The sequence below is a fragment of the Serinus canaria genome, chromosome 1A (assembly GCF_022539315.1).
Source record: "Serinus canaria isolate serCan28SL12 chromosome 1A, serCan2020, whole genome shotgun sequence".
Classification (NCBI taxonomy): domain Eukaryota; kingdom Metazoa; phylum Chordata; class Aves; order Passeriformes; family Fringillidae; genus Serinus; species Serinus canaria.
The window spans coordinates 20,041,151-20,065,411 of NC_066314.1; the positions used below are offsets into that span (position 1 = coordinate 20,041,151).

The window sequence follows — 24,261 nt, forward strand, 5'->3', positions numbered from 1 at the left end:
ATTGGATCTTTTACATGCTTAAATTCATCATTGTTCCTTTTCTGTTAAAAGTATGATTTCATTGCTTTCCTTTTTCAGTTGCAGTTGAAAGAATTCTCCCACTACTCCTTCCTGAAAAAACCCCACTCTTTTCTCACCTAAAAAGTCTGTCATGAATACTTCTATCTTGTCTAGCTCTAAAAAATTTCCTCTTGGAATTTTGATACTGTGAAACCCAGCAGCAACTTAGAGTTATATTATTTTAAGATTCATTATTACATTTATTTTCATTTTAAATTGGTTTTTATTACATTTGTTTTGAATTTCTTTTACATACTTGTCTCCTTAGCAGTAACATGGAGCCCTGTGAATTAATTCAAATGTGACATATAGCTATTGTCAGTCCTTGCAACAATTGTAAGAAAATAGAACAACTTAATTTTTTGCTTATTCTCACAGCAGCTGACTAAACAATAGGTAGTATGTGAGTTACTGTTTTTAACTAGCATACATATTTATCTTGCACAACACCAGTTCTCTACTAGTTAACTATGTAATTTAAGCTAGTTACACAAGAAAGTCTGTTCAGGGAAGCACTTCAACTTGTTTTCCTAAATGCTTGTTTTTGGAGAGGGTAAGTGTTTTCTTTGAAACAAAACCCTTTTCTTTAGGTTTGACAATTGGCTGTTACATTGCTAAAGCTGCATGAGATGCATCCTGCCTCAGCAACCAACTGCAAACATGCAGAGCTGATGAAAGCTCCCTTCCAGGAGGGACCAAAGTTATTCAGTACTTCATGTGAATCATAGCATCAAAACACTTGGTCTGAGTGGGAATTCACAGTACATTCCAAATCTATATTTAAATTGTCTGCATCAAAAAGCTATCAAATATTCACTGCAGAAATGGCCCTGTTAGGATGTTGCTGTCCCTTAGCTTGCAGACTTCAAGCCAAGCCAGAGCAGACATCCAGCCCACATTACCTTCATGGTAATTCAGCCCAGCACTCTGATATCAGAAAAGAGACTTTTACATAAAGCTCCTTCCATTGAAGGAGCTCCAACTCAAGAGGCCTTGAATTTCTACAGTATCTATAGCTGATGAAAAGGGCACAAAAGCATCTCAATCTGCTACTTTGGTAAAGAGCTGACTACAAATAGTTTGCAGCCTGCATTGTTCTGCTCTTTTGGAGCTTCTCATCAAACTAAAGAAAGTTGCTTGAACCTCTGTTTAGTAGTAGTTAATATGATTGGATTAGATGTTGCAATATTTTTGGTGAAGTCTTGATGCAGCTGTAGTCTTTAGTCTCCAAATAGACTCATAAAAAATAGTGTCCACAAATGCTTCAGGAAGTGATGTGCTTGAATGCTTCTTTTCTGTATATACTTCCAAAAAGTGCTTTCTAATTGCAAGGAAGTTCTTTCTTAACCATGATGTCAAACAAGTTTATAAATAAAAATAATACTCCTGAGGACAAAAGTCCCTTCAGTTGCTTCAGAACCTTAAACTTGAAAGCTCTCATGGTCAATTAGCAGAAGAAAGGATTTTTAAACATACTGCTGAAGGTCCTCTGAGTTTAAATGCTAGCAGAAAATGAATAAATTCAGTTACTTGTACTGAATCTTTACTCCTGCTGATAGCCTTTGCTGTAGGCTTTGGAGTTATACACTGAAGTCTGCATAGAAGTGCTTGCAGCCTGTGGGGTTTTAAAATGGTACCAGTTATTTTAACCTATGTGCCTGGACTAGTTACACTAGCAATTTCTTCCACAGTTAGAAATTCCCTTGGGTAATTTGTGTTAGAAAATGTAGATCCTATCTACATGCTTACCTTGAGATATAATTTGTTTCAGACTTAAGAAATTCAGCAACATATTTGGTTGCCTGTTCATGCTAACACTAACACTGACAGTATTCTGAGGGAGAAATAAAGTACCTAAAGTTTGACCAACATTTAAAATGTTTTTGCTAAGGTAGTCCTTAGATCTTCATGTTAGCGAACACTAAGAGAGTTTTTTCCTTTATCTTCATGTTATTTTGTTCAGAAATAACAAAAATAAAACTTTTGACATGGTTTCATTATGAAAAATACATCTCTTTTTATATTTAAAAGACTTTTCCTGTATTGTTTTGATTTTGTGAAAAATCAGTAAAGCGACATTTCATATTCACAAACCAAGATGAAAAATGTTGAGGTTGAAATTCCTTATTTTTGCTTAGAATTTTAAGAATGTTAATGGCAAAACTAATCATTTTAGATTTGAAACATAATTTCATGTGTTACTATATACAATAAAATCTTAAATGTGACAACTTGACCTTATGCATTCAATTTTTACTGTTACAAGTAAAGAAAAATAGACATGGTTGGAAGGTTTTAAAAAGTGTGATACTATCATAAGATAGAAACAGCTGCCTACCATTAATATGTACTGAAACTAGAAGTATAGAGGAATGAAAGAGAGGATGGATCACAAATACATCTCAGTGATATATGGTAGGATCTATCCTACTCTAGAAAGAGTCTAGCAAAACTGATTAATCTCTGATTTCAGTGTCTTTCCTAAAATAAAAACAGAAGAATCAAGAGGGGAATGAGTGATATTTAAATGACTATGTAAATATTTAGGGAATCCTCAGAATACATGTAAATATTATATAGAAATGTTTGGCAGAGTTGGCGTGGTTTGCTTTCTGTCTTGAAAGCTGGACCAAAATCTAATGAAACCAATTGTGGTGTCAGATTTATTTATTTATTACTTTGCATCCTTGCTTAGTAATGAAATAGTCTCTCTGCCTTTTATTTAAACTTCCAAAATGTCTTTTTCTGCAGGTATTTTCTGCTCTCAGGTTATCAGACACATGGTGGTCAGAAAGTGAGCCAGTGAACCAGATCTCTACTTTTGTAGTTTCCAAGCTGCAATCCATTTATAATAAGGAAATAACAACTTTTGAAAGTGTTGTACCCAGTATCAAGTTCTGTTCATACTAAGTATCATGTTCCAACATGGGCAATTCCACAGACTATGACTACTCACGTGCCTGAAAGGAATATTGCTTATTCCACTGTATTCTTTTATACACATTTTCTTTTAAATGCATGGTGTTGTTTTTGGTGTGGTTGGCTCAGGAGACAACATATCCTTCTTATTTTAATGCAGACATTAGTGTCTAGCTAAGGACAGTCATCATAGCAAATCTTGGCTCAGCAAGACAATTTACACAACACTGTCACTGTTAGATGTAGCAGACTTGTTTTTTAAATGTATGAGAATTCTGAGTGCCTGTGTTCCCCAACTCTGTACACTGTTTCAAGGAGCTATAATTAAGCAATATTAAGGCACTAATTAAGATAAAGAAATTTTCTCACTCTGATAATAACATTCAAACTCTTGTTAGAGACTCTCTCAAAGTACATAAATGAGAAAATAGAGAATCTTATTTTAGCAATGCAACCTTAGTTTGCTTTCCCAAGAGAAAACACTAGTCAATGTCACGTATAGTTGTATAGGAGCAAAACACTCCAATACAACTATGATAATGCTTTAATTCCACTTTGGTATATATTACTGTGCATTTGCTAGAAGTGCTTTTCTGAACAGTCTGATTTACTGTGAAAGTCAGGATAAAGATTAAGATATTTCCAATGGAAAAAATTTGTGGGCAGGCCAAGAATTTTTTAGATGCTTCAGTTACCGGATGAAGCAAAAAGAAAAGTTAGTTTTTCCTTTATGGTGATGTGAAAGTGAAAATTATTGGAGCATATTCACTTAATGTGAAATATTATTTTTGCTATTTTGTATTTGAAAAACATTAAAAATATATAAAGTTTCAGTCCAGTTCTGAATAGGAAATTTTTAAAAATAACTGTATAGTTGTAGGGATTGAAAAGCTTTTTTTTCAGACTTTTTCTAATTGGTCTTGCTGTCTTGTAGGTTTTTTTTATTTTGTATTTTTGGGGTTTTTGTGAGTCAGTGTAAAGAGGCATAACCCCCCAAAAATTAAATCAAGGGGCAATTCACTAAATCACGAATCCACATCCATCAGTTGCTGGAGAACAGCAGACAGTTAAACTGCTTCATTTCACTGTCTCTGCTTCTACATTCTCAATTTTCTCTTTGGAATGGCTGAGAAAATTGATGTAATCCTTGGCTTGCTCTCTGAATTGCTTCCTAAACTGACACCACACCATTACAGAGAAGCCTCAGGTTTTGTGATGCTCTCTGCAAACTACCTCATGCATCACTGTTACCATACAGCTATTAGGAAACTCAACTCCCCCACCATGAACGTATATCACGCCCTTAAGTTTCAGTAACAGAAGATGATGATCTGCATTATTTGTTCAGAGAGATCAAACTCCATAATGTGTGAGGAAAACAGCTGAATAATCAGAAGGACTACAATAGGAGCAACATATGCTCCTGGTGCTTCCTGCTGAGCCTGCTGAAACAGCTTAGTTGCAGATGCCAGCTTTCTGTGGAAAACATTCTGGCTGCAAAGGTGGGGAGTTCCAACCAATTCTGACAAATAGATCATCATGCCTGAGCTGAAGAGTGGGAGACCACTTACAAATTGCTGTGTTTTAGTTGAGATTGGGATTGGCCCACAGAAACAATCAATGGAACACAATATTTGTCTTTGACTTTCTTTGCTTTCAAGCGCAGCTTAAGTAAAACTGTTTTGAGAGCCAAGTAATGGGGTAAATAATTTAGCAGTAAGTAAAAATGTGAATTGCAACTATGAAATAAAAATATATTTCTAGATATCCAAAATCCAGACTTGTAAGAACAGAAGTTTGGAAAAATACCCCAACTGTCTTTGAGCAGTAATTCTGCACAAGTATATATAAAAAAGGCAGGTAAAGAGAGGCAAATGGAATAAAAGCTGTTCATGAGAAAACATTCTAAGACCATTGCAATTTTTTCTCCCCTCTTCCACTTTACTTGTCCTCCCACCATTATCCCAGGAAGATTTTTCCCACAGTCCATTAAAGATTTGTTTCCTGGCACTTATGAGAGGGGACAAGGTCCCAAAAGAGTTGGTGACAAATCCACAGGTAGGACATTCTTGGCCCTCCTTGTCACTGCTCAGCAAATGGTTCTCACTGGATGAAGGGCAAGACATGCCAGTCCAATAGTTCCTACTCACATTGCATCCTCATACCAGCTGTCTTTTCTCTTCTAAACTATGGAGCCTTTTTCCTGTGTCCCAAAGCTCTCTAGTGCCCAAAACCTTTCTCAAACCCTGCACTATTACAACGTTGTTCCAGTTTGAAGCTCTAACCAGCTATTGTGTGCAAGATCCTTCACTTCAGCCTTTTGTTTTCAAGTAACATAAATTAAGATTTTTACTAGATATATGGGATGGAATTTAAAAAATATCAAAAGAATTAGGAGAGACAATGTAGGCTGCATTTACATAAATTGCTTTCAGTAATGCTAAATGGAAACAGCTTTGTGAGACAGAAGGAATAGGATTGCTCTGAAATGTTAGGAGAACTAGTGATTTTCAGAAATGGGGCAGTTAAATAAAATATATTGTTTTCCCTCTATGTCACAAGTTACAAGACAGGTATATCCATTTGCTTTATGTAGAATGTTTTATTTTCTTAAGAGAAAAATTGCTAGGAACTTTTCTCTGAAGTTTTCCTATTGTCATGGACTTATATGTGTGCAGAAATTATTTCAACATGTACTTTAAGATTGTCACTAAGAATAAGCTTTCTAAAACTTGGATGAATTATGCAACACTTATCACCCACCAGATTATTGCCCTTCTGGTGAGATCACCAACTTAGGTTTTGATTAAGATACTTGTTCCTCTTTCATAGGTGATATCATCGTCCATGTATGAATTCATTACCTCAGCTACCTTACATTAATCTTTATTTACTTACTGCATGATCTTGAATTTTCAATGAAGATGCATTTTAGTTTATTGTTGTAAAGGCCCAATTTATCTTGATTAAGTTCCCTGAAATTCTCGATTCCCAATTCACGCCCATGGAATTGACAATACCACCTGCTTCACCTTCTTCCCCCTCAGACCAGCAGCCCCAGTCACATCCCTATCCACTTAATCCATGTCTCACCTTCCTACTATTATGTTCCTTATCTTTCCCTGCAATAGGTGAGTTACACCATCCTGAGCAGGATACACATTTATTCCTGCAGCATAATAAATACAGGATGAAAATGGGAAATGATGTGCGGGCATGGAGGCAATATCTCCAGCAACAATCCAGCTTGTCACTCTTGCACAGGAGCTGCAAGAGCACTTGTAGCAACTCTTCCACATTTACAAGCTTAATGGGATCATTCCTTTGTCTTGCTTTAGTGTTCTCAAAAGAAATTTCCAGTGGATTGATCCAGGAACAGCTTACATTTCCTGGACTAGTGTCATTGCTCTCCTAGATCTTCTCAAGCCCAAGATGATAGCACTAGTACTTATGTCTACACTCTTTCTTCATTGGTTGAAGAAAGTCTTGACATCCTGCTGATGTCAGGTTTGCACTTTTCAACAGCTGGATTGGGAGACCAGCTGGAAAACACCACGGCGCATTTCCCTGGATTTCTGTTGTTTTGAAGATCAGGAAGAGATGGTCAGGATCTGGTGAGCACAGTTCTCATCTCAGTTCTTGACACTGTCAGACCATGGGTCTGCCAGCTGCAGGTTTGAGAACTGGGAGTATCTTCTCACTCTTTTTGATAATGACTCAGCTTAAGCAATTTACCAGAGTAAAAACTGTAGGATGAGAAATTGAAGTGAAAATAAGGAAGTATTACAACATTTATTTTATGAGGTACAAATTTTTATGTTCCTTCAAGTCACCAATGCGTGTAGAAACATGCCTTGTAGAGCTGAGAGTCAAGCTATAAATAAACAATTATTACTTGGCATACAAGTCTGAAGAAAAATTATAATCATGTCTTCCAATCAAGTAATATTATATCTGTAGGAGTTGACCATATTTATGGTTTAGACAATATGCATCATTTTGTTGCTATACATAAACACCTATTTAGAGCAGAGCAGTGTAATTTAAGTTGATGAGTTCTTGCCATCCTTATAAATTAGTTTAGATGTTTGAGAATTCCACAAAGAGAAAATAAAAAGAAAATTAAAGAAGAAAGAGCTTTTCTTGCTGTGATTTTCAGTTTTGCAAAGCACAGAGACTCCTCTTGTCTTTTGCCTTCTGGGTTTGACTGATTTAAATATTGTAATTCTGTGATGGTCCTTACACCTTTGTATGTATAGAAACACATTCAGTCCCAATAAATTAGTTTTTTCCTCTATAATTTATGTGATGAATTAATTTATGTAGCATATCTGTGAAGAGTGAAGGTAAAAATCTCATGCCATGGAAGAAATTTATGCAAAAATGTTTTAGATGTATTTAAACTACAGTATAACATAGGGAAGAATAAAACATTTTTTTTTCCCTTTTAAAATCTGTACCACTTAGTACAATACACTTTCTTAAGTGTTTGCAACATTTAGTGTTTTATGACTTAGAATTTATTACATAAAATATTTCTGCTCTGTTTTCACCAGCTCCCCACCCCTCAGCATACACATATATCCATTTATGTAATGGGAATTATATTTATCTTGGCAATAAAAATGGTTCTCCTTTTAACTCCTCCTGTCCTGACCATCCTGTTTAGAGAACGTGGAAGCTCTGGGAGTGCATCCAGGTTACTGACTGCTCTGTGCCTGCAGCAGTTCTGTAAACTCTGTCCTTCTCTTGTCCCAGAGTCCTTAACAAGGCAGGAGCAATTAAAGTGGAGAGATGAGCTCTACCCATCATTTGCTGTTGGAAGGTAGCTCCCAAATGAAATAAGTCAGTAAATTTGTAAACTAATTAAGCTTCATGTTTTCCATCCTTCATGTCCTCTTTTATGTCTGGGCAATGCACTGCAACTAATTGTGTAATTTTCAGCATGTTCAAGGAAAGATTTTTCCTGTTTATTTATTTGCAGTACGGTGGCATTATTCATTAATTATTTGTCATTCATTAGAGAGTATGTCTTAAAAAGTGTCTGTAAAGCTACTTGTACAAATCATAAAAATGATCTCTGCCTTCCTCTTCAAATGGTTTTTAGCTTTTCAAGAAGTAGTGATTTTATGTTTTTTTAAACTAATCCCTGAGGAGAAATAACAGCACACCCTGATTTTTCAAGGCTATCTATCTCTTCCAGTGCTCAGGGGTGTTTAAAGCACAAACTACTACAGCTTGTCAGATTACAGATTTGTTCATGTGTTATTACTGTAGTGCAAGATGGAGGTGCTGAAGTGCAGCAAATAGAAGAAAGGCTTCTGAGTATGCTCCTTGGCTTTTTCCCCTCATCATATGGGCTTGCATACTTTGTCTAAAGAAAGATCTCATGTCCACTATATTTTCAGTCACAAACAGTGTACTTTTATAAATTTGGACTCAGCAAAATTGATACCTTGAGCTGATAAAATCCTGTGTTTAGATATACAAAAAAAAAAAAAAAAAAACCAAAAAAGAAGATAGAGAGGTTTTTATAATTATGCATAAACCTTTGTCTCATTTCTATATAATTTTAAATAATATGATTGGATTATTTGCAAATTGAAAGAGTTGATAATCTGGTAGATAACCTAGATGTCTGTTCAGTTCACTGAGGCAAAAGGAATTTCACAGTAGATTTCAGCAGAGCGAATTTCACACCAAGATTTGCCAATCACTTTTCCCTAGAAACTGAAGATTTGAGTCTTTGAAATCAGTGTCTGAATTTCTATCTAGGACATGGGATTTCATGTTTATTCTTTATTTAAAATATAATTTTTCTGATCTTTCTCTTTTACAATTCCACTAAGTAATATAATCTCTTAACATAAAAATTCTCTTGTACTTGGACATAGATGATGAATTTGGGCAATCCTGCAGAATAAAAATTATATGATGTATTGATTTGCTCTGTGCTCCCTCTAAAGGATAAATGTCCCTGTAGGAAACAGCAAAGAGTACATGGCTCTCAATGTGAAGTGTTATTCAATAGCAAATACAGGAAAATGTCGTAGAATAAGCAGTTTTCACTATGGAGACAGATGGTCACATCACTTGGCAAGCATTCAGCTTTTTTCCCTGAGATGATTAAATAATGTTTATCAAACAATAGACAGGGATAAAAATCAAGGTAGCCTTAAATTTATCTAAAACAGAATGGCAGGCTGCTCTAGAACTGTCCTGTACATGACAATGAACAACTCTTGAATGAAAATCAATCAGGTGAAAAGAGAATTTTTCTACCGGGTTGTAGAAATATATATCTACATATATTTTTCTTGTAATGAAATGTCCTGTCGTCTTTCCTAGCCCAGAAATCAACATACTGTTTACATACCTGGCAGAGTGTACAATGATTAGAGGCAAAACCAGATGGCCATATTTTTCCTTGTCTTGTTTATTTCGATGATGGATAGATGAATCCCTACTTTACCCGTCAATCCAGCTGTAATTATTTACATTCCAGTGTGAATTTTTGCATGCCAGTGCTCCTGCAGGTACACACTTGTGCACACACCAATAGAAGTAAACTCTCTCTCTTTCTTCTGCAGGCTTAGAAAGAATTGCAAGAGATTCAGCCTATGAACAAGAAGGAAAAGTGCAGTTTGTCATTGATGCAGTGTATTCCATGGCCTATGCCCTGCACAACATGCATAAAGATCTCTGTCCTGGATATATTGGTCTGTGCCCCAGGATGAGCACTACTGATGGTAAAGAGCTGCTTAGCTATATCCGGGCAGTGAATTTTAATGGTAAGTTACATGGGCTCTTTTTTTTGCCCCTCTCCTCTTTAAATGTTCCATAAGTGACAAGTGGGGTTTTATTCTTTATATAGGATACTGTAAGGCACAGTGGAAAACAGGATTAGAAGCAGTTGTCATTTAATCAGAACTCTGAGTTTTTCCACCTGCTCTGAAACCTCCAGTGTATTTTTCATCTTAACATTTTTCATCCTAACATTAAGCTGCTCCCAAAAGAGGCAGATGTTAAAAATATGAATCTGTCGATCAAAATATTCCAGTGAAAAGCTGCTATTATGGAAACAAATTGAGGACTCGTACAATCTTAGTGACAGAGTAAAAATAATTTGACAGTGGTTGCTTATGTGTTTGCAGGAGAAAGAATTTTAAAAATTCCCTTTTGAAAAATCTTGTAAAATTAATGAATAATTTCCTACATAAGCAAATAGTGAAATTACTTTTGATTTACATATCTAAATTTCAATTAAAACACTCACTAGCAGTTCCAGCTTCTTTTCCATTTAATTGTTCTTGACTCAGTAATTTAATGACATCACTTAAACACAACTACAATATATATTTTTAAACAACACTACATAATGTTCTATGTAACTGGGATCTGTCTGCTGAGGAAATGTAGTTACAGGTGGTTAGGCTGTTAGCAGTAGAGCCAATAACAAACAGGATTCAGTGAATGTAGATTTGAAATGTGTAGCACATACTTGATGGTGAATTAAAGTTGCCAAAACCCTAAATTGTTTCATTAGAAGTCCTAATTATTATAGACAATATTTGCCATTATTTTACAAAGAAATGGAATGATGCAATGTGCTCTGTGTTGGTTGGGGTTTTTTTTTGCTAACTTGGTGGTAGCTCATGTACTACACATGCCTTCTGACTATGCAGAGAGAAGCATTCTATCACAATTTATTCCAATAACCTCAGCTGCAAGCAGTTTTGAAGAAAAGCACAAGGTCATTTTGAATTTAGCTTCTGAGTGGAAGCTTTTTTTGCTTTAGGTAATACACCAGACCACTTGGTTGATACAAATGTTGGTTATAGTTCACAGTTTTTTCTTTCTATGCAATTTTTATGAAAAGGGAATCCTTGCCTCCAGGTATATAAAGGTAAAAGTCTAAATGATTCTTAGTGATTTTAAAGAACACCTGAAACACAGAATGTTGCTGGAAAATGGGAAATATTGTGATGATGAAAAAGGTAGGCAGCATATTGTAAGGTTTGCAGTGATAATTACCTACATTTCCAGTAGATGTGTTTCTGGGTCTGTGTTGTTAAAGCATAAAGTGATCTATTTCCATTTGGTGAGCATGAAAGTTTAGCATAATAAGATAAGCTGTACATTTTTATATGAAAGCTTCCACTCCCTAGATAATTATATTTCATCAATACCTGTAAAAATTTCTGTTGCTGACTCTAAGTACAGCAATAAACAGAGATGAAAGCAATAAGCAGAGATGAAAGCATTCTGGACACTAAGGAAAATGCATTTGATTTTGAAACAGTGATGTACTGAAAGAGAGGGGGGAAAAAAAGAAGGAAGAAAAAGAAACATTTATTTGGGGTTAACTTCCTGTCCCATGGGATTTGTTTAATATTCCCCATACTAGGCTAGTCCACATTATGTACCAGTGAGCCAATTGTTTGGGTGTGTTATATGCCCAAACATTTTATTTTCTTAGTCTTGCATTCCGAGGCATAAGAAGAAGATGGCTTTAAACACTTTGCCTTTTCCTATTAATTCACAATTCTTGTTCTTCAGGGCAGCACTACTGCTGTGTCTGACAGAGGTGAATATTTTACACAGGTTACAAGACTTCCTGTGCTGGGAGTAAACAGTAATATTGTGTGATGTGATGCACATCAGTTTTGATGTGCATCCTAGCCTCAATCAGTAATAATGCATTATATTAAATATTAACTGATAAATGAAAGGAAAACCCTAGCTGGCTTAGCCATTCCAGATACCATTTTTCGACCCTAGTAATCACTGGAGCACAAACCATCTGAAGCTGTCAAAGACCTCCACCTACTCAAACTCTCTCCCTAGTTCAGGATCAGCATAATCAGGTTCTTTAGGACCATGCCCATCCAGATTTTAAATACCTGCAGGGGTAGAAAATCCTCCAGAATTCTCTCTGAGTAGTCAATTACAATATATAATCATATTCACAGTAAAAAAAAAATATATATCAAGTAGTACGTGGCATTTTTGAGACAGTAATTTTTTTTCTTTTCTTCAATATTAATTTCTCCAGAAGATCCTACCCTTATTAAAGCAACTTTTCACCTCAATTCAGTATGTCCCTCTTCACTCATGTAGTAGTGAGTAGGTCCAAGTCCAGTTAATATGCTGACACATTCAACTTAGTGGTTTCCACCTCACCAAGTGTGGTCTGTGTGGTCTGTTCTGAAGGACCTCTGTCTGTCTTATGGAGGGTATTTGCAAGGGTGAGAAAACACACACACATTTTTCTGTTTATTGGAGTAACTGATTTGCTTTTGATTGCAAGAAATCTCTTTGAAGAGCAATTATTTTTGTTTACTTATTTTATTATATTTGATGAATATTTGCTTCCCTGAAGGATTCCTGTGTGTAATATTCCTTGACACCTTCATGACTGAAGGATGATCATAACCACCTATGCATATTGAACTGATGTGGTTGATAAGACATTTGTTTCTGCTTAGATATTCTTTCACTTGTATGCTAAATACAGAAAATCTCATTGTTCATGATGATTTTAAATTGGGGAGAACTTGATTGGTAATAGAAATAAAGAAATTTATTTGTATGTAAAATGTGAGTTACTGCTAAGTGTAGATTCCTGTTTTACTGTTGCCTGTGTTTTTCACAGGAGAGCTAGGAAAGAATGGTCTCTAGACTCAATTAATTTTCATTTATAATGGGCATTTTAAAATTAATTTAATTTAGTGTGAAAAGAAACTTCTAACATGCAACTAGTACAGCGTATTACTGTGTATATCTAAAGTGTGTTCAAAAGAAAATAGAAAAGCAGTGCTCTGAGATATGGCATACTTAGTAGCTTGGATTCTTGATGGTTACTTTAAGTAGACCATAACCAGCCCATCTGTTTCTTTGGTCAATGAAAATATTATTTGATAGACTTTTGAAAGTTTCATGGTTCTATTTATCTTTCTTTTTCCCTGGCAAAAAGTGAATATTATAATTTAAGATGTTCTTATTTTAATAAGTTGCCACATTTGAAAGATTTTCCCTCTCACTCTTTGTATCCAAATGAGATATTTATGCAAATCTGGTATTTCGTATTTAAAGTTTTGCAAAGAGAAGAGTTTTTCTGTTAATTAGATTTATAAATGGTGATATGCACAATGGTGTAATTGTGGCGTGATTCAATATGTTCTCCCATCACATTTCTCTAGTGTTCTCATTCTATTTAACTTCATTATTCTGTCTACAAAACAAGCAGGTGTTTTATAAGAGTTTTTACCCTGGCAGGTGCTGAGTGCTTCGTGAGAAGTGTTCTGTTGAATTCAACATAAGTGCTCATCAGTTAACAGGAACAGGACTTGAGCATGCATTTGTAGTGGATGGAAATGTTTCAAAGGTGGTTTTGTCTTGATTTTAAGAAAAAGATTTATCTTTGTACTTCCTTCCAGGCAAAAAATTACAGCACGGATGTAGGGCTATTTCTTGGATGGGAAAAAACCTCTTTTTTCTGGCCACCTCTCTTGTGTGTGCTTCTCTCTCCTCCCAAGGTCTCTCTTTATAGGCAGTGTAGGGCAGCTGTTTTCTGCCTACCTTTAGTCATATATTTCTATTTACATTTACATTTACACAATTTAGAACTTTTAGGGATATATGTAACTCTGTAACAAAATGTATTTACAGATTTAACAATATGAGTATTAAACTTGTAAAGATAAGGGCAGCACTTGACCTCAACTCACATACTTGAAAAGAGACATCTTATTTGCTTTGGTGGGCTATTTCTCCTGGGGAGTAATAGGGATACTTGATAATTTGAATTTTTTATGCAAGCAGGGATAATGGAGAATGGAGCAGAGAATAGGTGTGACTATAGAGTGACTCCCCTCTGCCATCAGTGCTTAGGTAAATGTTGGTGGCTCCTTCAGGAGGTCACTGCAACATCATTTCCCTCTCCTGGTGAAGAAACTACTTGAAATATATTTTGAGTGTGCAACCTTTTCTTTGGTCTTCTCTGGGCAAAGTACATCAACTACGTTGCTTTCTCAGATTTTGTGACAAATCTACAATAACACTGGAACAGGCTGCTTAAAAAAAGTTGTGGAAACTCTCTCCATCCTTGGAGAGACTCAAAACCTGGCTGGAGACAGGCAGCCTCCTCTAGCTGAGCCTGCTCTAAGAGGAGGGGTTGAAGTAGGTGATTTCCATTGTTCTCTGCCCATCTCAGTCTTGCCGTGTTTCTATAACATTTATCTGGACTTGAAAGGAAGAAAAATATTATCACCTAACCCCACTTTACAATGTTTTACTTTATTCTTCCAGAACTAATTTCATAGTCTGAGTGGACGAGAAAGCCTTGCTGTTATTTGTTTTTTAGATATGTTAATTTAATGCCTTTGAGGAAAGATTAATTTTGGCTGAACACACAGAGACACACTGCAGAATTAACCCCATTTAAAAAGGGAATATCAAAAAAATTTATCCAGAAAGGGCAGAATAATACCAGAGAATGGGAATAAAAGAACAGAAGCTAGCAGGCTAATTCAAAATAAGGTGTTGACTAAAATAAAAATTAATGATCATTCTACAGTGTATTTTTTTTTTTTCTGAGAAGATAGCATCTATACAGAACATTTAAAGAAACCCAAGAAGAATGAGATTTTTCATAAAGAATTTTGAACCCTCTAGAGAATCATTATTGTGGAATCACAAAATTGATCTTCTTCTGCTATCTTTTGAAGTTGCTCAGACATCAATCTATGCAAAACTCTCTTGATTTAATATTCAGCTCAGACTGTTTTAAATGTTTTCTTCAAGAAAGTTGACACCTCTCTATTCTTTTACTGAGTACAAAATTTGCATTCTCAAATCATTATTTATCATTAAAAGAGAAGCTTTAAAATGGTGCACTTTCAGGCTGATAAGTTTTGACATTTTTTGAGGCATTAAGCACAATAGAACTAAACGTCCCCCTTAAAATGTACTGGTGCTATGCTCCTCACTCAGGTTTTTAAAATTCCTCCTCTCAAGTCTACAACTACCCTTAGAGAAAAAAAAACTTTTTAAAAATAGCTTAAATTGGCCACGTCTTGCATTTTTTTGCAAATTATGAGTTCTTATAATAATAATAAGCTCATAATTTAGAACGTTTTACTGTCTGAAACACTTAGGATCATAGGATGCCATTGGTACTGTATTCTGATAGGGTTGACAAACTGTCTCAGTATAATGTGAGATAATAGCAGGTGAGTAGATCAGAGATGGATAAATAAAATTAACAATGAGTTGGGAAGGGCAGAACGCTGCTGGCCTTGTAGGACTCACTGTGGTAGCAAATCTAGTTTCACTAATCTGTACTCTGTTAAAAAATATAGATACAGCTTTCAACTGCAGAAGTGGGAGTGGCAGGAGGAATGTCTGCCAGAGTTTTATTAAGATGTTTTTCCTGTTATAACTACATCACATGTCAGAATTCTATGTAATTTTTTTAGAAATCTTGGTGGTACAGAGAAATGTTTGAAAATATGGTTAAACCTTAAACAAACATAGACCTGAATTCAAAAAATTCAATTCAAAATTCTTATCATGTACTTTTGTCATGGTCTTGGTTTGCACTGGGAACTAGGGCACACCACTTGCAACAAAGAACCCTGATGTCCAATTTCCCAAGCCTTTATATTAAATAAATTAAAGAGTTGTTACTACTGTTAACTTATTATTGGGAATTAACAGGGAATGATTTCAAATAAATTCTGCTTTGGCATGCTAATTATTTTAATGGAGTTAATCCAGGTGGTTGTACAAGAAACTAAAATTGCAGAGTGATTTGAATGACTCTTAATGGATTTAAGTAATGTAAGGCCATAATGTAAGCAGGCTCAGCAAGCAGAGCTTGGAGCTGCTGTGATTCTGAGGTGCATCACGAATCCATGTGATTAAAATCAGTGATTAGGAAAATTATTGGTGTGAAATTAGAATGTAGAACCTAAAAGCAAGTGCAATTTATAGCTGTGCTTTTGCTTATGTACAGATCTTAAGTACTGATTAATTGAGCAATATATATGCTCCACATAAAAAATTCATGATGGAGAACTTGACTGAGGTCAATTCTGTTTTGAGAAACAAGTTCTAATTCATAAGATATTTTAATAATTAATATGTTAGGGAAGGTGATAAAGGATTTACTCTCATTACTCAATGAAAATTGATTTGCATCTTCTGATAGTTATGGATATCCAGATATATCCTTTCTACTATGAGCAAGTGAAAAACTCAAGCTGTAGCAAAGAGGCTGAAAAAATTAACCCTTGTCATTCCAAGGAAAAAAGTATCTGAGTGCAAAGAAATTGTGGGGTTTTTTGACCTTTTAGTCTGTGTCAGAAACAACACAGTTTCAGTTCTGTAGCATTTTTAAGCCCTTCTGATATCCTCACCTTTATTAACAGGAAGAAGGCCTGACACATGTTTTGAGGAAAACGATGCCTTAGAAAGCTTCCTAACTTGAATGTTTAAATTGAAAATTTCTTCTTAAATCTATCAAATCAGATGAGAATTGTTTGTACAATCTTCTAATTTTCCCTACTTGTTGATTTATGGCCTGGTTGGTAATTCAACTGTTCTGCAAGCCATCAGGACAGATATGAGGGGAAATAGATTGGTTTCAGCACCTCTGTAACTGAATAATATGAGCCTTTTTATTTTCTTATAAAATTTACTTAAAAATGAAATAAGACACATTAGAAAAAATATAGAAGAAAAAAAGGAAAAAGATTTTGTTAATGGCATTTGATAGTATAAAGAAGCTGTATTTATAAATCATTTCTATAAAAAGCAATCTATCTGTATCTAGTAATGGCCTATAAGTGACAAACTCAAAAGATAGAGTAATTATTTTGGAGGGTCACTGTCAGTGAAATTATCTTGATAAATCTTACCTTGTAATATAAAGAGAAAAATAAAAATTTCTTTATATTAAAAGGAATGGCAGTGAAAGCATTTAGGCTAAATACTGTGGCATAGGAATTACAATGAAGAGAGAATAAATTTAATACTGGCATCATCAGATGGCACTGTTTAGTTTTTTTGCTCTAGGGAGATGCACTCAGCAGTAATCAACCAAGTTCAGGTGCATAATCAAAGGAGTACTGGATTCAAGAGCAAGTTAGATGTGTTAGACCCTGTTACCAGATATGAGCCTTAAGCAAAACTGGGGAGAATCTGAGGAGACTCAGCAAAGCATTCAAAAGGAAAGAGACAGGATTCAGTTCATCCCAGACAGACCAATTGGTTTCCCTATTTCAGTAGCTGGTGAATTCCAATGTGAGTGTCTTGTTCTTCATATAACTGGGGAAGGCTGGTACCTCTCAAGGCTGCCAGAGAGAGCCTGTCTATCTGCATTTAGGCACCATAGACACTCATCTGCTTCTGTGTTTTCTGCAGTCAGCTGTGAGCCAGAGGTTTTCTCAATGGCTGGTTAAAGCATATCTAGTCATGTGAAATATTAAGTATGTGGAAGACAGTGTATCTTAGAAGCTTCTCTAACCCAGCAAAGGAAGTATTTCTTATTATTTCTAAGTATTAAGGTACCCAATATTTTTGGAAACCTATCATGTTATGTTGAAGAGATTGGACCCAAAATGTTGTGTCTGATCCTGCAGTACTCTTTTGTATTCTCAGTTCTATGTATGTGCTAACTACATATCTCCTTGTAACATTTACCGACATGTTTTAACTTAAAGTGAATATATTAACCAATATAACAAACCATAAAGAAGTAGAAAATTGATCTATTCAGACAAAATGAATCAAGAAAAAATGTTAGAGGATGATTACAATAATTTTATCTTTAATCTGTGATCTTGTTCTACAAGCACAACCACATTCAAATATCACAGCAGACAGAAATTGATTCTAGTTACTACTGTTGGAAGAATTAAAGCCCAATGAGCCAACTGAATGCTGTGAGATTGTGAGTGCTGAACTGGATTGAATTGACTCACCCTTTTTATTTTATATTCTGCAATGGGGCAACATTATCAGTTTGCACAAATATTTCTTGAAAAGTAGATATTAAATTTTAACTGTTCATCATTTAGTTGAAAAAAGGAAAAAGTTTATATTCTAACCTAAAAAATCTCAGAAATCTTATGTTTATCAACACTAGGTTTATAAAGTTTCAACCATACTACATTCAATAGAAAATTTAGTGTTTATTTTATTTGGTCTGGAATACCACTGTTTGTCAACCACACTGGACACCAGCCAGAGAAAAGACATCTCCTAACAAGCTCTAAAGGATTCTTGATAAGTAAATCCAAAATCCAGATCAACTGGCAAGCAAACTGATAGAAAAAAAAAAAAACTTCTTTTTAGCATTTAAAATTACTTATTTTTATTGTGGGTATCATCTGGTCACTTAGATGTGGCTTTGAGTTTGGGTGTTGCACTTGCTGTATACTGGAAGATAGTTCCTAAGAGCTTGGAAAGCACCTCAATAACACAGTGGTTTCCTGAGCTGTCTAAAGAATTCAAAATATCTTGAGATTATAGATGTGCTCTCTGCCACATATGTTTATTTGCAGGAACTGAAGAACATCATCGTGCATTTGTTCTGGTTTAGGGCAAATTTAGGGAGGGAACTTTCAAAGGGGTCCCTCTAGAAAGCAGGTTCAAGCTGCCTCTCCCCCAGCCAGTTCGGGAGGTAAATCTCCTGTAAGTGAACTGGAAAATTTTTTATTTAACAAATAAAGCATTCACAAACATGAGAAAATGAATAATGTTAGACAATGGAACGTCTCATTGTTCTGAAGAGATGGCAGATTCAGGGAGGGTCAGTTTTGTGGGCTGTAGCTCGGCTCACTCAGTCTCTTATCAGTCCCTCCTGCACTGGAAAATGCCACGTCCCTGTCCCAGTGTGACACAGGTGTGACCTTCTGGTGTTTTTCTGGGTTTTCAGTCCAGAGCAGGGACAATCAGTTCCAAAAAGAAAAGCCACAGTCTGGGAAACTCCTCTGCCTCAGCTAGCAAAAAAGAAGAACTCACTAAAACCAAAGGAGAGCCCTCTCTGGCTGTCTGTGCTGAAGACAGCACACACTGAGAGAGAGAGCTGCAGCTCTTATCTCTGTGTTTTTGAATACAGCTGCAAAAGTATTCTACTGCTTTTTCTGCTCCACCCTTTTGCTCTCCAATCTAATCTTTAAAGCGTGAAACCCAGTATCTAGCATAAACAAAACAGACAGCTGGGGAGACAAACATCCTAAAATCTCCCTAAGACACACAGCAAGAGATAGTCCCTGACATTCACTAAATGAATAGTCCCTGGGAGCTGCATGTTTTTCAGTGGAAAAACAACGGAGTTTGTGCTTACTTGTGGCAGGCAGAGGATAGAGTTTGCACAGACTTGGTGGAAAGGGAGTAGCTATAGATCACCCATGCACTGTACCCTGCTGCCTGCTCAGAATTTCTTTTCTCTCAAGGTTTGCCATACATATACTCATCAAACTCTTGAAGATGAGAAAAATTGCAAAACCTTACGTATCTTATGGAGATCTAAGTAATAGATTTCTTTCTTTTGACTGTAAGGTCAAGGAAACAGATACTATCACAGAAGATACATTATTGCTCACCCTGAACTCTAGCTAGATCAATGTTTGGTTTTTCCTGTGTAATTCTTCAGCTACCCAAGGACTACCCTGGACTTGCTCCAATAGCTTGATCCTGATTTGAGAGACAAAAATGTATTGGCAGTGCTCCTGTGTCACACATAATCATATTTTATAAATATTTCCCTAGGTAGTGTCAAGTCACAACTCATAATATGGCCAGTTATGGTAACTCTGTCCCAGTTTTTTGGAATGATAATTATGCATTTTAAAGGAAGGCAAAAATGATATATGGAACCTTAAGTCATCATCTGCATGCAGGATATGCAGCTACAGGGCATTTAGACTCCTCAAAACATGCCAGGCTGTACAAACTTGAAAGGCTTATTTAGTGCAGTCTCTGGTGTTTCTCTCCAAGTCCTACCCAGATATCTGAAGAGAAAGCCTCAGGATATTAGAGTCCACTGCTTATCATGTTAGAGAAAAACAACTAAGGGTGCTTGAAAATAATCCTTATATTGACATACAGCCACTGTGGGAAGGTTTCTGCCAAGCCAGCTGGCTTTTAAAGGCTCCAGCTTTTGATAGTTGCAAATTGTTGTATTGATCCTCCTTTATACACGGACTAATTGCAGCTCAAACACTGATAATTTTTCTGTTTGTCCCTTTCACCATTTTTTACCAGCAAGGGACATTGTTTATGCACAATGTGCTTAGGCAAAGTTTCTTTCTTCCCCGGGCATAAAATGCACATGGCTTTATTAAGTTTCTTGTTTTAATAAGTGAGTTCTTCTAAACCTTGTATAGTGAAACAGAAAATTCTGAGGAATGTGTAAAATAAAGAAAGTAATGTTCAAGCAGATGTTCCTAAGCCCAAGTTGTTAATTCAAGTTCCTAATGCATACATCAATTTGCACAGCAAATATGAAGGGATAAAATGTAGTTTAGATATAAGGCTTTAGTGAATTATTGCATGGTACATAGACACAACTGGCTGTTGTGTTTGAGCAGGGCTCCCTTCTGCCATGGTGACAACAGAGCTGAGCTGCCTCTCTCAGCATCCATGATATCTCGGAGCCTGTAGCTACATTTCTCTTGGTTTCTGTCCAGAGGGGAAAACTCAGGTCAGAGAAATAGGCAAAAAATAAGTATGCCTCTCCCTCTTGCATCCAAGATGCAATGGGTTGAAGAAGAGGCTGTGTGTCCCACTGGTTGGGCTAAGGAACCTCTGAAAGGGGGAGTGTAAATGCTGGTACTTCAGTAACTTAGAAATGCAAATTGGTGCCAAGTGGACAGTACTTAGATAATTAAATTAAACTCAGATCTTGGTCACTAAAAATGTCATCAGGAGCCTGGTCCTTCCTATTGTTCCTTGTCTTGTAAAAATGTCATCCTGTTTTATACAGATGATTTTCAGATTGTGAAGTCCTTGGAGTCTGTGATAACAGAGACCTTGTAAATGTTGATGTATAGTGGCTAAATGGGAGGTGATCAAGAAAGGGAATAATTCCCATGGGGTTCAGTGTCTTCCAAGATTACACATAGGTCTTTCATTAAGGATCATATGAAAAATTAATACAGAAGTGTCTACCTTTATTTTCTTGGTTTTGTATGTCCTTCTGCCACTTTGAAAGTTGTAAAGATGGCTATAAATTCTCCTAGATTTTCTTCCTTGCTACTGATACAATTGCTTCTTTGTCCTCCCTCAGAGATCCCTCTGTCAGAGTCAATAACCACCAGATCAATGAAAAAAAATTCTGAAAATATAAATCTTTTATCTTCATAGTCCTGACTTGATAATGGTTTCTAATGGAGTATTAAATAGGTATGAGCACACATCTTGGCATGAATTGCTGGACAGATATGTAACAAAAGGGTTTCTGAGTAGGGAAATGTTGAAGGATGATGAAACCTGACAATAATAGAAGTCTGTGGAAAAAGCACTGAGGGTGAGAACAAATGAACATGATTCCTATAGAAGAGGGTCAAAAGCCTGTGCCTGAACCATATGATTTGTTGCTAGGAAATAGAAAGCAATAAGGTTAGGCACAGTAAAACAGAAGGGCTTATAACTTCAGTAGATTGACACACTACAAATATTGAACAGTACATAGATTAGAGACAAGGACTATTTATATGGTATTGCTTTTTTTTGTTTTTCTCCATGAGAAATAACAGAAACACTACAGACACATGATGATGTAGGTGATAAAAGGTGCAGTTTTTCTTAGTGTTGTGAAAGGTCATAGCAAAACTACTATGATGTATTGGGTTTGCCTTATTTTGTGTGTGTCATGGAACTAGATAACGTGGAAGAGGGGACAAGTATAGAAATGGAATATTACAGGAGCATAGAGGCTTTAGCTATTCAAATAGCCAAACAGGGTAGGAACAGAATTCAATTTGATTCACATTAGATGTGGTGAGTGCAGCTGTCTACACATGAACTAGTTGATTACAGAGATTTTAGAGTGAATGGTGAGAAAGTCATTTAGTGGGTCATGGTTTGCCTCATCATTTCATTCTCTGAAATATGCCAGATGAATTGCTCTCTATAGATGCCTTCAATGACAACAGAGAAAAACTATAGAACTCTGTGAGTTATCTATTTCCAAAAACAGGTGAGAGGACTGCATTATTAAGCTGTTTTTTTTGGAGAAAAATGAGCTGAAGGATAGAAGCTAGGAATAAAGCAATGAGTTTTTGTTGTAAATCACATCAAAGATGTCTACAAAATAAAAAAAAAAAGGCAGAAACTTAGAATATGTGCAAAGGTCATATCATAACACACTACTTTGCAGAGAGATATTAATCTAATGATCAGTAAAAATGCAGTAATAATAACCATATATTAATAAATTTAGACTACTATTTGAGTCTGCTTTAAAAGCAATCAGAGGAAAAGCAATCCACATGGAATTCTTCCTTGCATGTACAGGGATTGTATAGAGTAATTAAGACATAACCAAATGCTAAGATCTCCTTACAGACAAAATTGTTATTCTTAAAGAAGATTGTTTAATGCATCTTGTGAAACAAGATTCTAAATTATACCAGTATGAAAACACCTTTAAAACTGAAAAAAATCTGCCATTTGCAGAGCTTACAAAGGGAAAGGAAGATGGAAAAACAGCTTAGGAAAAACAAAAATAAAATTGGTTATAAAAAGCCTACCAAAACTGGTAGGAAGAACTGGTGGATAAAAAGATGTAAATGCAGACCTTTGTGGGTCTGTAATACTCTTAGAAAAGTAATTCTGACAGTAAGTGACAGGGGTTGACAAATTTGGGGAACTGAACATTAAACAAACGAAAAAGAAGGAGCAAGCAACAGTACTTACAAAGCTATTTATTATTTGGAACGTAAGCAAACTGGAGAAGTTACCTGGGGAAAAGGACTGAGTGTGGTAGAGCAGTCTTCTGTTTCATCCTGGAGGCTCTGGGGAGCCCAAAGAGATAATGTTATTTTTCAGTTGTCATTTGTCAACAGTCTGCTAAGAAAGGGAGGAACTTTGATAATCATGACTAGAGAAATGAGATGGGAAAATGAATTATATAATTAGTTGTTCTGTAGCATTCACCTTTTCCATCTTTCCAGCACCTATCCACACAGTGAAATATGACTAAGCATTTCCAAGGAAAAGTGCAGCATAGTCTAAGAAATATATGTAAAGTCATTTGATATATGAGTGAAAAAGAAATAAGAATGAAGATGTGTACAGAAAGCTGAATGCTAGATTTAGAAGAGATTAAGTAAAATGTTTAATGACAGATTGTCTTTCATGGCTTTATATGATGGCCTATTCAGTGATCTGAGGAGATCTGTATAAAATCTTTGCAAGATTTAGTGCTCTAGCATTCTAATAAGGAAGGGCTACACAATAAGACTTGGGAAAAGTTTGCATAATATAGTGTTGTAAAATTATATAAAATAATAAAAGATAATAATAATAAAAGAGAAAAAATAACTTTGTGACAAAACAAAGGTAGATTATAAATCCTTAATTTGCCTGAAGAAAGAGACTGAAAAGAAAGGCAGGACTCTACTGTGAGATTTATCTGAACTGTTACACATTTTCTCTTCTCTTGTTTCTAGAAATGCCAGCACTCTGTACTCTTAGCAAAGTTCCTGTTATTAGCCTGTAAATGGCTCAGGATACACATACAATCTTATTTTTACTGCCTCAGTCACTAAGATTACCCAAATTCTGCCATATGGTGTTTAATCTCATTCCATGTTACCAGTGTATCCCATCCGTATTCATGCTACTGTTGCATTTCTTTAGTACACGTATGTCCCAAAAGGAAAACTTTTTGCCCCTTGAGGGCATAGTCACTGGTAAAACCACTAAAATTTTCTAAAATAGACTCTGAAGAACTGCACAGGGAAGCTATCAATACCAGGACACTTTCAGCACAACCTGTTTGATCTCCTTTTTGATCCACTTTAGAGTCCAGCTTCTGATCCCCACCTTTTCAATTTTAATCAGTCATCTCCTATGGAATACATTTCTGAAATCCAGAGAGATTGTATCTGTCAGGCTTTTCTTGTAAATAAGTAAATAATGTCTGTCAAAAGAAGACACCAGGATTTTTGGCATGATCCATTTCTGAAAAATTTATGTAGCTTTTATCCTTATTTGCATTTCTGTCTGTTTCGTCTACAGAGATTTCTATATGGGTAGAAAAACTAT

At 35.6% G+C, this 24,261-nt stretch overlaps 1 protein-coding gene across 1 annotated transcript in view; it reads left to right on the forward strand.

Annotated features, from left to right (window-relative positions):
- GRM8 (glutamate metabotropic receptor 8) overlaps positions 1–24,261 on the forward strand; it is a 308,738-nt gene that overhangs the window by 177,979 nt on the left and 106,498 nt on the right. Inside the window, exon 6 of the mRNA XM_050970061.1 lies at positions 9,570–9,770. Coding sequence (XP_050826018.1) covers positions 9,570–9,770 — 201 coding nt within the window. The remainder of the gene's footprint in view (positions 1–9,569; positions 9,771–24,261) is intronic.